We start from the raw sequence: 14,680 nt of genomic DNA, 5'->3' as shown, positions 1-14,680 counted from the left end.
TATACAATAATAATAGTAATCACCTGTCACTAAAAGTATTTCCATCTTAGTAGGTTGTAAGTAATACATTTTCGATTTGCTCAAGTCCCTCTTTACTCTCTAAATAATGCATTACCCATTGCATTTACAATCTCCTGGCCTGGTTCCTCATGTTTTAAATTAGAATCCAGCCTGCCCACGTGAGCTAACACCTTTCACCTCAAGAATAGTACCAGGCGATCTTTAACGACAGGACTTTGAGATTTACAGCTTGAGCTTCGAAGTGGAACGTCAGCAGTGTAACAATTCAGGAAAAGAATCCTCACACCTCATTTCTTCATTCAAATGAATTCAACAAATATTTCTTAAGCATATAGTCAGAGCCAGGCAGGTACACCTTAGAAGGCCACACAGACGTGGAAACTAATTATTGTAATACAGGTAGTAAAAGTTTTATTGAGAATCTGCAGAAAGCATCTCAGTAACATACAGTGTAGAATTACCAACTCTGCCTCGGGAGGAGGGGTGTGGAAGGTGTTTGTGTCGGTAGAATTGCAGATAACTGAGCCTCTTCTAGCAAGTTGAAACAGGAATTTAATGTGGGGAGTTAGGTGTTTATGAAATTGTTGGAAGGGCTGGAGGAGCAGGCTCTAGGCAGTGTTTCCAGGAATAAGTCTCAGAAAAACATCACAGAGTTGGCCCACTGAGAAAGTTGCTACCTTCAGTGATAAGAAAGTCAAAGATTCTGGACAATTTTTAAAAAGAAATAATACTTCTCCTGGCCAGGCACGGTGGCTCAGGCCTGTAATCCCAGCACTCTGGGAGGCCAAGGCGGGTGGATTGCTTGAGCTCTGGAGTTTGAGACCAGCCTGGGCAACATGGTGAAACCCCATCTCCACAAAAAATACAAAAAACTAGCTGGGTGTGATGGCACATGACTGTAGTCCTGGGAGGCTGAGGTGGGAGAGTTCCTTGAGCCTGGGAGGTGGAGGTTGCAGTGAGCCATGATTATACCACTGCACTCTAGCCTGGGCAACAGAGTGAGACTGTCTCAAAAAAAAAAAAAAAAAAAAATTACTCCTCCTATCTTTGATGGTGTATCCTCTGACCACATCTCCCCATTCCTCTCTCTCCTAACTACCCAAGTCTCTGGTAACCACCATTCTGCTGTCTCCTGCTATGAGAGCAGCTTTCTAAAATGCCACATGTGAATGAGAACATGCGGTATTTGTCTTTCTGTGTCTGGCTTATTTTACTTAACATAATGCCTCCAGGTTTACCTATGATGTCACAAATGACAGGATTTTATCTTCTTTTATGGCCGAATAGTACTTTATATGGTTTGGCTCTGTGTCCCCATCCAAATCTCATCTTGAATTGTACTCCCATAATTCCCACATGTTGTGGGAGGGACCCAGTGGGAGATAATTTGAATCATGGGAGTGGTTTCCCCCATACTGTTCTCGTAGTAGGGAATAAGTCTCACGAGATCTGACGGTTTTATCAGGGGTTTCTGCTTTTGCATCTTTCTCATTTTCTCTTGCTGCCGCTATGTAGGAAGTGCCTTTTGTCTCCCGGCATGATTCTGAGGCCTCCCCAGCCATGTGGAGCTGTAAGTCCAATTAAACCTCTTTTTCTTCCCAGTTTTGGGTATGTCTTTATCAGCAGCATGAAAATAGACTAATAAGGTACTCCACTGTGTACATATGCCACATTTTCTTTAATCATTCATCCATCGATGGACAGGATAATTCCAGAGCAGGCAAACATACAGAAACAAGTGATTCCCCTGGATGGGGGTAAGGCAGAGGAAATGGGGGAGTGGAGAAATGGGGATTGACTCCTGATGACTATGGTGTTTTCTTATTGGATGTTGAAAATATTCTAAAATTGATTGTGGTGATGGTTGCACAGCTCTGCAAACATACCTCAATAAAGCTGTTTAAAAAAAAGGGGGGATTCAAAGAACCAGTGGACAACAGGATCCCGTTGCCTCATCTGGGATGCATGCTGACACAATGGCTAACTGTCACACAGCCCTTTTGATGCCCAGGAAGCTAGAGCCTGGGCATTCCAGCTGGTGCTTGGTTAGCCAGCAAGAGCAGGCCTAGCCTCAGTTCCGTCTGTCAGAGTGCTGGGTCTGTTTGGTGGAAATGAGTCTCACGTGGAACCCAAGTTGAGAGGAAATCTGAAAAATGTGGCGGCCCATGTCAGAATTTCTGACTTACCCTGCAGTAAGTCCTGCTACAAGAAAGCAGGGTGGAAGGGTGGGAGTCAGTCTCCAATTTCTGTTTTCAAGGCTTCACGGAGAAAGAGCTGCTTCACCTGGGCTTGAAAGATGAATAAGGATCCACAGGACAAAGCAGGGTGGGCAAAGAGGGTAGTTTGAGCAGGGGTGGCTGTGCTATTGCCTACTGCATACTGCCAGGGTACGGAGCTGTGAGAATTCATGTCCAGGTCACACGGATCAAAGTCATTAGAAATAACATTAGCACACTAGCCTGACCAACATGGTGAAACCCAGTCTCTACTAAAAATACAAAAATTAGCCGGGCGTGGTGGCACGTGCCTGCAATTCCAGCTACTCAGGAAGCTGAGGCAGGAGAATCGTTTGAACCTGGGAGGTGGAGGTTGCAGTGAGTCAAGATCGCACCATTACACTCCAGCCTGGATGACAGAGCGAGATTCTGTCTCAAAAAGAAAAAAGAAATAACATTAGCACAAGATGTAAACTATGAGCAGCAAGGACGGAGGCGGGAGAGGCACACAGGGGTTTTGGATTTCTGACTTAAGCTGTAAGTAGTAGGAAGCCACAGAAAGGTTTTAAGGTGTGTGTGTGTGTGTGTTTGTGTGTATGTGTGTGTGTAATGGGGACGGGTTAATTTTCCTTGACTGCTGGGGATGTTACGACCATGGTGTGCTGTGAAATGTTTAACAACTGGCTCTCCAGAGGGAAGGAAAAAACGCCCTGATTTGTCAGATATGCCAATTCCTGTGTTGTAAATACTCCCAACATATCCCGTTTCAGCCTTTCTCCATGACATCACTGAATGTGGAGTTGGGACGAGATGCATACAGTTGGCTCTTTGAAGATGGCACCAGTGCTTCTATACAGTAAGTCCTCCCTTAACGTCCTCAATGGGTTACCGGAAACTGCAATTTTGAGTGAAGTGATGTATAATGACGCCAATTTTACCATAGCCTAACTGATAGAAGCAAGAGTTACGTTCCTATGGTATACTTCTGGTCACAAAAGCATCACTAAACTTCTAGATAAAGACCCAAACGCTTCTAATCTTACACATGAAAAATACGTGTGAGCTATACATACATTGAAGAAATATTGATGAAAACAAGAAAATAATTTATCCATAATTTGGTGAATCAGTGAATAATGGCAGTGAGTTAAATCAAGGAGTAAATGTTTACAAAGTGAAATTGTAAGGAGCACCTCCCACCATCATGCGGTTCAAAAACAATCACAGATATCGCGGGCTCACTGAGCATTCTTGTACCGCATCGTTTACTGTGCATTTGTATGATTATTGTTTACTCTATATATTTGTATTTTAGATTATTTTGTATGCGTTTTTCCACTCATTTTTCTTTCTTTTTTTCTTCTTTTTTTTTTTTTTTTTTTTTTTGTCAGGGTCTTGCTCTGTCACCCAGGCTGGATTGTAGTAGCAAGATCTTGGCTCACTCCAAACTCTGCCTCCTGGGTTCAAGTGATTCTTGTGCCTCAGCTTCCTTAGTAGCTGGGATTACAGGTGTGCACCACCACACCTGGCTAATTTTTGTATTTTTATTAGAGATGGGGTTTTGCCATGTTGGCCAGGCTGGTCCTGAACTCCTGGCCTCATGTGATCTGCCCACCTTGGCCTCCCAAAGTGCTGGGATGATAGATGTGAGCCACCGTGCCTTGCCTCCACTCACTTTTCAACCCACTTATATCAGTTCAGGGTCATGGGTGGCTGAGCCTATACGGGCAGCTCAGGGCACAAGGCAGGAACCAGCCCCGGACAGGATGCCCTTCCATTGAAGGGAGGAGTCACGCTCACACCCACACTCATTCACACTTGGACTATTTAGGCCTGCTGTTTAACCGAACAGTTACATCTATGGGATGTGGGAAGAAACTGGAGTATCCGGAGCAATCCCATGCAGACGTGGGGAGAGCGTGCAAACTCCACACACACAGTGGCCCCGGCCAGGAATCAATTTTTTTTTTTTCCTAGTTAATGTTATAATGATACAACATTGAGTGAAATGAGGTTATTTGAGGGCCTGCTGTCTGTCATGTGACTTAATTCTGAAAACAACCCTATAAGGTGAATAGCAGTTCTGCTTCACTAATGATGCTAGACGGATAAATAAGTATTTTATTCAAGGTTATGCAACCAATCAGTAGTTGAACTTTGTTTTAAATCGATGCCTACCTGTTTTCAAAGCCAACATTTTTTTTCAAGAAGACATGCTGCCTCTAGAAGAGTAATATCATCAGATCTCTACTTCAGAAAAATTCCTAGGCAGCAATATAGAGCAGGGATCGATGCTGTTGTGAAAGAGCTCTAGAGCGTCATGTAAATGAATGGGTGTGTATGTGTCCCCATATAACTTTATTTCCAGAAGCAAGGAGCAGGGCTGTATAGCACAGAGGTGGATTGAAGGGAACAAGGCCTGAGGTGGGGGGCGATCACATCGAAGGCTATTGAAGGGGCTGGGTGAGAAGTGATGAGGCTGAGCCCAGGCATGTCACGGTATCAGGAAACATAAACATATTTGATGGAATTGCAGGACACAATGTTGGCCTTCCATCTCATTATATGGGAATGTGTAGGAGGAAGGGGCAGAATTTTAAATGGGAAATCCAGGATAATTTCCAAGTTTCCAGTTTTTAGCTGTGAACTTGGTTCACATTTTGGCCAGGACAGAATTGTGAGGAGGAGGTTTCTTTGGAGAAAGCTTGTTTTCAGTGTGGGCATGTTATGATTAAAGGCTTTGCAGGACATCCAAATGGGAATGGGTAGTGGAAAAGCAGAAGTGCATGAGCTCAGGGCACAGAGCTGAGCTGGAGCAGTCAGTAGAGAGGCGGTGGCCGAAACCTTGGCTGTGGATGGGCTTACCAGGAGTATGGGGAGGTCTGAGACTAGGCCAAGGGAATAAAGGAGCTGGGGGTTGACAGGGATGGTCTCAAGGAGAACTTTCTAGAGATGAGTGATTCTAGCACCAGAAAGTGGTTGCCAGTTTTAGATGTTGTCGTGAATGCTGTGACAGGCTGCTCAGATGCCGCATTAAGAAGGAGCTCTTTTCCAGCTGTTTTGAATACCATCCAAAGATGGGCCCCAGCTGTTGGCTTTCTTTGGGTTTGCCTCAACTGAAGAAAACTGCCGAACCCTAGCTAGATCTTTCTTTCCAGAGGTAACCTGTATTTACCAATCAATGGTGGCATAAAGGCTCAGCTCCCTTGTCCCAACTAGGGACAGCTCTGAAGAGCCATTGTTGCTCCCATTGTGGGGTGGCTGAGGCCTAAGCTGGGAGTGCACTACGGCTCAGCTTCTCCCTCTGCCCAGGCCTGTTTCCCTCCCTTTTTAAGGTATTGAAACCCAAGTGCACACCTCAGTACACAATGGCTTGAGAATCTCCATCTCAGCATCTGTTTCTTGGGGGGCCCAGCGTGTGACTGATGCTCTTGTTCCTTTTGTTCTTTGCCCTCTTGCTGTTTGGAACGTTGCTATTCAACTACTGAATGTTGCTATTCCAGGGTGAGCAGGCCTAGACCCAGCTGTTGATTCATCAGATCTGATCCTGAAACAAGCCTGTCCAACCCACAGCCCAGGTTGGCTTTGAATGTTACCCAAAACAAATTCATAAACTTTCTTAAAACATTGAGGGATTTTTTGCAGCTTTTTTTTTTTTTTAAGCTCATCAGCTGTCATTGGTGTTAGTGTATTTTATGTGTGGCCCAAGAACATTCTTCCAAGGTGGCCCAGGGAAGCCAAAAGATTGGACAACCCCATCCTAAAGCAATCCAAGACTCTGACGTCTTAATGACTGAATAAAGCTTTATTTTAATGTAAAATACGAGAAGAAAAATTTATATACTCATATATAACAACTTCCAAAATGTTTTCTGTGGTACAAATGGATCATCTTAAAAAGTCTGTAAAGAATTCATCCTCCACCCCCATATGCCAAAATATGATTTCACGTAATTTATCTTCAGAACTTATGAACAGACTTGGAATCACAAAAGCACAGGAAACACCAGAAAAAGTGATGGTACAAACAACAGGTTTTGTTTTAGGTTCCAGTAGTAAGCAGCCCTGCAGATGGAACAGGAGAACACTTTCTGAAGGAGCCCAGTCAGGAGACAAGCTAGAAGAGTCTTTGGGGTTGGTTCATTTCCTGTAGCCAAGCTTGTCTTTAAAAGTCAGGCTGTGTGTGATTCTGTGACTATTTAAGGACATGAGGGAGAAAAGAGTTTCACTTAGAAGTCACAGCTGTGTGTGAGATTCTAGGCTTATTTTAGATATCTAACTTTTTTTTCCCTCCTTTTTATCAGAAAGGTGACTTTGTTAGGGATACCTTAAGGCGACTCCTCTTTCTGGTCTCGCTGTGGCATCGTTTCCAGCTAAGTCGGCAGGAACTGGGAGTGCTGAGAAATACTTCTGTGGCTGTTTCTGAGTCCAAATCCCTCCTGCCTAATTGCACTAAGACCAGTCTTTCTGTTGCTCGTAGACTCAGAAAGCAGTAGGGTGTTCTCCCAATTTAACACCAATTTGAAGGCCATTGATTGTAGGTTTCAGAGTTTAATGCCAAAGGGAATTGTACAGACACACATTCAGACCAAACTCTTTAGATCTCTCGACCCTCCTGAAATGCTACAATGTTCCTCCAAAGAAAACGAATGCAGTGGTTACAGGTTTGGGGAAATAATTACTTTTTTATAGGCTTGATATTTGTGCATACCAGGGAAAAGAGAAATGAGCTTTATGAGCCTCCTAACGTTGTTAGGTGGTTTTTCTTCAGAAGATCACTTTAGTTCAAGAATTTTATGAATCTTTGGAGGGGACAATGAGTCATGTTTTAATTTGATTGACTTGGTGGAAAACTATAGCTACAGTGAAGCCTCTGTTCTTCCCCATCAGGATCCACGGGTGACAGTCGGTCTCAGAACCCCTACCATGCTCTTAAGATCTTTACTTGGTGCCATCCTGTGGGAGTCAACACATATATATCTACAGATCTAAGAATAATGAGCTTCAGAATAATTGTTTTTTCAATTTTTGTTTGCTATTAGGTTATGATTTAGGAAAATGTTCCTGTTTCTGAGCTTGTATTTCATCCACCGATTTGATATTGTTAGGAAACGGTATTATGGCAAGGGTGAGAGTGCCACAACCCGATGGCATAATGGATTCTGGGGAGGCTGTGGTTCTCTGCCTTGTGGAAGTCTCAATTCTCCTGCATCTAAAAGTTTTCAATGGTCTGTCCTCTTTCATCTCTCTACTCCTGCAAAAAGGGAGAAAAATAGGGCTTCTTAAAATATCTAGTGACTCGAGGGCAAACATCATTTCACGGCCTTCATGACCCAGCAGTCAGATCTGCAGCCAAGTGGATGTATGTTGATTGGGTTTGGAGCTCAATGTGCCACTCTCTTCCAGGGGGGCTATTAGTGTTCTGAGCTACAAGGAGACACCGGATTGAGTTTTCCCAAGGCCATAAATAAATTGGGAGCTATTTCCTGCTCCCAGGCACATTACTGATTATAGCCTGGTCTTCTAAATACTCTAAAAGCCTGTTCCCCTAAATGCTGGGAAAGAGTCCTGTAACCTCTGGGTGGTAACAATTGAAGGGTGAGTACACGGGCATTTATAAATCTTACATTTGAGCTGTTAATTGTTGCTTGGCTTGATGGAGCCTCTGTCTGTCACAAATATAATGTTAGCTTCTTTCAGGCAGGATCAAATGGAGCGTGTGTTACACTTCAAGCAAGGAAAGAAAACTGTTGCAATCTAGTTTTTGTTCACTTTAATAGCACCTTCACATCACTGGCTGCCACTCAGGATTAGCAACTATTTTATTGACTTTGTATGCAACACAAAACCCAGCTTTGGAGCAGTTTACCCTGAGCCTGTGTGCAGGAGGTATTGCACACTCTGGTGGCAACGCTGCAGGTGAAAACATGGGCACTCTTCCTGTAAAGGCCACTCCTTCAAGACACAGGATTCTCACCTGACACCATCACCCCTGGCTGCCCCTCAAGTGGCCTAGGCTTAATCCAGAAGGAATGTTCTGGCTTGGCTATGTTTAGTAGTCTACAGTAGTTTGGTTAAAATATGGAACATAGTGAAGAGCTGCTGGTTTTTAATGCTTCAAAACAAGTTACACGTCCCTCGTGTTATCATTTTCCTTAAGGTGTATTCAACTCGAGGGGAAGGTAGCATTCAGCAGGTCAGCAGGGAAACCGGTAGCTCCCCTGCACTCCACCTCAGGTGAGCAGGGCCTGAGATCCTCAACCACTTCGAACAAATTGCAAACACTCTAAAGGTGCCTGGCTTAAGAGAGATGACAGAACAGAGACAAAAGACTTGATAGTCTGTTTTCAACAGGGCCATAGTAAAGTGTAGTTAAGAAAATAATATCACAAAGTCCAGTAAATAACACTATTTACATCTAAAACTAGCAGTTGCATCCTTCTTGGTAGCAGAATACTATTTCAAATTAAAAAGATAAGAGTAAGCTGGGGTAGAGCGCTGTCCTATGTATTCAATAATACTATAATTTATTAAATCCTGTGAGTCAGAGGTATGCTAATCTCAGCCAAAATAGACCTAAATTGAACTCAAGACTTTTTTTTTGGAGGGAATAAAGAAGGAATGTGAAAAGGCTTAAAGCATTTCAAGTGTCACTGCCCGGTTCAAACCAATGCTCAGGTTTTGCTGTCTTCCACATCTTTTGCTTGTGTTCTCATTTGGGCCAGCTTGTATGTTTTAGAGGTTTTAGTTTCCATAGAAAATTACTGCAAAGCTCAGAAAACATTGCGATCTACTTAGAGGGTGGGGTTTCAGCTTTTTAAAGCCATAACACTGTCCTTTTCCAATTGGAGGCCTTGGCCCTGCCCTGACCTGACTTTAGCTAATGAAATATAGCAAATGCAGGTGGATTTAGTCTTAGCGCCTTTTCTCCGTTTCCCCCACTTTTGCATCAAACTCTCCAGAAAGCATTATTAATCTTTCATTCTCCATACTGGCAATCATATGTGTTCGAACACACACATACACACACACACACACATACTCTCTCTCTCTCTCTCTCTCTCTCATTTACTTCCATCTAATACCTGCTGGTCATCAGAGGCCACGGTCAGCTCCTCGCTGTCCCCAAGTGCAGATGGTTACTGCTTGGCACTGAGTCTGGACTTGGCATTTCCCAGGGCACTGCCTCCTGTGAGACCTCCCCAGTAGGCCCTCTTTCCCAACTACATTTTAGCCCTCAAGTGGGAACCTTAGAGACCCCAGTTAAAGTAATTATAGGCAGGAGATTTGGGGCTGACTCTGAAACCAGATATCTCCATGCCTGGAATGTGGGAGGGAGGAAGGTGAGGGCCGTGGGATGTTGAACCCTCTTAACCTGATCACCTTGGTCCTCGGAAGATATTCCTTCTGGAAGCTCTGACCAGCTGTGCACATCCTCCCGGGACTAATACTGCATTTTACCGACTTTCATATCAAAAGTGAGGAAACATGAAATGTTTACATCCAATGAGTGGTATCAGAAACCTGATAAATTCTACAAATAAATGCAGTCTTTCTCTCGGTACAAAATATTTCAAGATCACTAGTCATGTTTGCTGTTGTTTTTTTTCTTAGTCAAAAAACCTATACTCACTTCAGATGCCTCTGTCTCTGTCTGCTCTGCCACACCTTAGACTTAACAGCTCTAAGAAGGGGGCTGAGGCTCCACCTCGGAGCGGGTAATGCTGCCTGGCAGAGACTGCCTCTGGATCGCCAGTCTCAGAGGGGGGTGTCCACGTGTCTGCACATCAGCACAGGTTATCTAGCCAGAGAGGATCCCCAGAGTAGAGCTCCATAATTAGTTGTTTGTGTGTTCCGTTGCCACTCTCACTGATTTGAACAACTCTGAAAGCGTTTCAACTATCAGGTAGTTTTGTTTTTATAGCCCCATCTTTCGTCTTCCTTCTGATTTTTTTTCTCCCCAATTCCCTTCCCCTTGTTTTTCTCTCTGATTAGCAGTCACGCGTTACAATGTCAGTGAGAAAAAGCTTATTAGTAACATGGAGAATTCCTAACACCAAGGAGGTCTTCAGGTTTAGAAAGGGCAAAGGTAGAGTAGACACCTTCCTTTCTGGACCGGGCTGGCCTTGGTGGCACTCAGCTATACGGCTGCAGTCATGGGGTTCTTCTGCCGGGAATCCTGGGTTCGGTAAGGGTACTGGTCTGGGCTGCCCCCACGGGGCCCTGGTCTGCCTGTTTCCTGATAGGCTGGCATTCTTTGGTGCTGGGGAGGGGAAGGCGGAACGTCTTGTCGAAAGGGTCCTTTGTGCTGGGGAGCTGGCGGGGGTGGGTAGTGCTGAGGATACCGGAGATCTGCCACCCTGAGCTCTGTGGGGCGGGGATAGCTCCCTTTGGGAGGGTGCATAGGATGAGCCCCTGGATAATAGGGAAGCTCCCTTTCCTTGTAGAGCCCCCGAGGTGCTGCTGGCAGATAGTCTACAGGATCTGCGGGTCCTCCCCTGGAAAGAGAAGAAGAGACACATGTTAGCAGCTCCTAAGCTGGCCGTCCGGCTGGAGAACATGTTCCTCAGCCTCCTGTGCAGTTTGGTGTGGCCACCGCATAGGTCTGGCCAATGGGATGGGAGCAGAAGTGATACGTGCCCTTAAAAAGAAGAGAAGGGAACTTCTTCCCTTCTCTCCTTCCTGTTGGCCAGCAGAAAAACCATCTTAGGCCACAAGGTGAAAACCACGTGCTATGGGAGGCAGAGCAACAAGAAGGTGAGAGCCTGGGTCCCCGTTGCCATGGAGCCACCATGTCAATCAGGATTGCTTCCATTCACGTTGGTGCATGAGAGGAAAATACACTTCTATCTGGTTTATACCCTTTTCTGTTGGCCTTTATTATAGTGACCAAACTAGTTTCCTAAACAAGGCAGTGAGTTTGCCTCTCTTAAGGATGGGGTCATTAGTTCCCTCCCCTTTTCTACCACCATATCCAGGACAGGCTGGGCTGAAGACTGTCCTAGGCATGGTGATAGAAATGTTCAGGTTATTTGGAGTCATAAAGTTTCCATGGACTGCACTCGCTTTTCTAAATCTGTGAGGTGCTCTTTTAAACGGGCTGTCATCTTGGTCTAACTCTGGTTGGCTGCTGTTACATCTTGGTGTGGATTCATATGTCCCTCCCCTCCCTAAATGCTCTACAGTCCTTAGAAAAAGTCCCAAGCCAGAGCACCTAGAGCTCTTTTTTTTTTTTTTAATTTTTTTTTTGAGAGGGAGTCTCATTCTGTCACCCAGGCTGGAGTGCAATGGTGCGATCTCAGCTCACTGCAACCTCTGCCTCCTGGGTTCAAGCGATTCTCCCACCTCAGCCTACCGAGTAGATGGAACTACAGGTGCCCACCACTACACCTGACTAAGTTTTGTATTTTTTTTGTAGAGATGGGTTTCATTATGTTGGCCAGGCTGGTCTCAATCTCCTGACCTTAGGTGATCTGCCTGGCTCGGCATCCCAAAGTACTGAGATTACAGGCGTGAGCCACTGCACCCAGCCCACACCTAAAGCTTTGATATAAAGTAATCAACTCTACCACAAAGCCAGGAAGTAGCACCAGTCCAGTAGCAGAATAGGGAAATGCCAAACCAGCTGTAAGTTGTACCTTGTAATGGGTAAGGCACACAGAAACATCCAGGGTAAGAATAGACACTAACAGAAAGTGGCCCTGTCTGGATCTCTCACTAAAGAAAACAAGCATCTTCTGATCCGTTTGCCATAACAGAAGCAGTGTGCCTCTAAACAATGTGCAGATGACTGCATTTTATCTAGCCTGGGGTTAAACAGATGAGTTCTGTTTGCAGCTCTTAAAATCTCATAAACCTTCTGTGCACACATTCACCACCACCACCATCCCCAGATCCTTCCCATTTTTTGCCACTCCCCCTTTTATAATTTTTAAAAAAGAAAAACAACAACAATAATAATTAAGGGAAAACTCCCCAATGTCAGACACACTGCTAGGACACTTGAAAGAAATGACAGGGCTGTGAGAATACAGTGTCTGTGGTTAATCGAGCACTGTCAATGAGGGTCAGAATCACCCTGTAATCTGTGGAGCTGGATGTTAAAACAGCTCTGTGAGTTGCTCAAATCAATGAAGATTTGACAAGCTTCCAGCTCGGTGCATGTAGAAAGCAGCTTGCGAACAAATCTATAAGGATGAACAATAGAATTCTCTCTACTTTTTTGTCTTAATTTGGCTATGTATAATAATGAAAGATCCTTGAGCTTGGGGTAATTTAGTTAGAGTTTTCAGATAAAAAATTAAATTGTTTGTGTACAAGTTATTATAGCATCAGCTGCTATTATTCAGTGCAGTTTGCTTTGCTGTATTTTAAATCGCCCATGACAAATGGAGCACAAATGGATAATCTGTCACTCTAGCCAAGGGAAATAAAGGCTCTGGATTTCACCTTTCCCTTTCTTTAGAATTTCATTTTTGATTTAGAAAACTTCCAGCCTTCGGTATATCTTTTATCATAAGAATTCTTTAAGTCTCTCTCCTCCACCTCACCATGCTCATTTTTATTTCCTTTTGGTTCATGTTGGAGATATCCGATACACTCAAAAAATTTTTCTTAACCTGTACTTTCTCTCAAAATCCACTGAAGATATTTCTCTGCATGAAGCGAAACATGTGGTTTTTCTGCACTCATTTTAAGCCCTTAGGATAAATCACTGACATTTGCAACACACAAACATTATTTGCCTTCAAATGAACATACAACCAGCGCTCCCTCCGGACTCTCTTAGCATGAATGCTTCCTGTTTAAAATGGAAAGAGAGAAAGGAAGAATTCCAGGCCTTGGACTTTTAGGGTCCTGTTCTCTCCCTGGAGATTTCTCTCTCTTAAAACAGAGCATTATAAAAGACAGGCACGCCTTGTTTTTTTAAATGTTTGGAGAGAGAATCCAGATCAAGTGGTGACAGGGCAGAAGCCACCCTGAGAGGTTGTGACAGTACAGTCAGCGAGCACATGGGGGGACAGTCGCTATCTCTTCTCCCACACCTTGCTCCTCCCAGGCAGCCAGTGCTCACAGCTCACGGTGAGGGGGAGGCTTCCCGTGGGCAGATAGGGCAGACCTCAAGATACTTTTGTGGTCCCATATTGCTTCCTCTGAGGGGAGGTTTTATGTCTGGGAGTTTGCTTATATGTGGCAGAAAGCAAGAGAGGTAGCTGTTCTTTGTCAAGAAATGAAGTCATGGAAATTGTCTTTTTCTGTGGAACTCATCATAACAGTTAGCATTTTTAATTTTTCAGAGAGAAGAAAAACAATGAGTTGGCCTACTAAAACACTGTTTAAGGTTCAAAGAGTGCTGGAAGAATTTTTCTTTCTTTTGGGGGATGGTGTGTAGCTGTTGTTTACAACAACATTTTGTTCATAACAGAATTTCCTACAGACTTTTGTCAGAACAACTTCTAAGTTCTTCTGACTATTATGTGTGTATTATTTTAAATTATTAAAAAAACTAATTTTGGCCAGGGACGGTGGCTCACGCCTGTAATTCCAGCACTTTAGGAGGCCAAGGTGGGTGGATTACTTGAGGTCAGGAGTTTGAGACCAGCCTGGTGAAACCCTGTCTACTAAAATTACAAAAGTTAGCTGGGCGTGGTGGTGCATGCCTATAATCCCAGCTACTCGGGAGGCTAAGGCAGGAGAATTGCTTGAACCTGGTAGGCGGAGGTTGCAGTGAGCTGAGATCGTGCCACTACACTCCATCTTGGGCAACAGAAAGAGACTCTGTCTCAAGAAGAATTTTGAAACAGAGAAAATAAGCCCCTCCTCATCAACTACAGAACTTAGAGGAAGAAAAGGCAGCTAAAATTTTAGTTTTGTTAATCGTGAGTTTCTCTTTTCATAGTCTCTTTATTTGTGTGAAATTTAGTGTTTGTAGGAAAGCCCAAAACCAATCCATTCTGGGGCCCCAGCAATGCTCATCACGGTGTTGGATGCTGTGTGCTTTGAGCCAACCCTGAGGAATCCAGGGGCAGCTTCCTTAGGAGATTCTGATTAAAACAAGAATCCGCATAACAAATGTATCAGTATTTTAAGACCTTTCATTTTTCATGTGACTTCTTGAGTTTTATTTGTATATGTTACTGTTTTTCTTTAAAAACTTTCAATTTAAACATTTTACTCAGAAACCATATTTACTTAAGGAAAGAGAAACAAGCCCATATTTGTTTTCTTTACAACTCGTAGAGGGGGCTGTCATGAAAATACCTATATTTTGAAATTATTGCTTATTTTATTTCTGATTAGGCTCATTTCCAGAGGCCAGAAGGATTCAGATTTTGCTTGGAAAACTGATAGGAACTATCTCAGGCATGCAGTTTTCAATCACATAGATGCATGCAATAAAGAAAGTTAACCATTAAGTCTGAACACGACAAAGATATATGTTA

The 14,680-nt window shown here is 43.8% G+C and overlaps 1 protein-coding gene across 9 annotated transcripts in view; it reads right to left on the bottom strand.

Moving 5' to 3' along the window:
• Nucleotides 1–6,023: 6,023 nt before the first annotated feature.
• PARD3B (par-3 family cell polarity regulator beta) overlaps nt 6,024–14,680 on the bottom strand; it is a 1,071,110-nt gene continuing 1,062,453 nt past the window's right edge. For all 9 annotated transcript variants that reach the window (XM_009444083.4, XM_009444085.4, XM_054680131.2 and 6 more), the window contains one exon: nt 6,024–10,735. In XM_009444083.4, the coding sequence (XP_009442358.4) occupies nt 10,378–10,735 (358 nt within the window). In that variant the 3' untranslated portion in view covers nt 6,024–10,377. The remainder of the gene's footprint in view (nt 10,736–14,680) is intronic.

The sequence above is a fragment of the Pan troglodytes genome, chromosome 13, assembly GCF_028858775.2.
Source record: "Pan troglodytes isolate AG18354 chromosome 13, NHGRI_mPanTro3-v2.0_pri, whole genome shotgun sequence".
Classification (NCBI taxonomy): domain Eukaryota; kingdom Metazoa; phylum Chordata; class Mammalia; order Primates; family Hominidae; genus Pan; species Pan troglodytes.
Note: the sequence above shows the minus strand (reverse complement) of the source record. Positions and strands in the feature narration are given on the sequence as shown.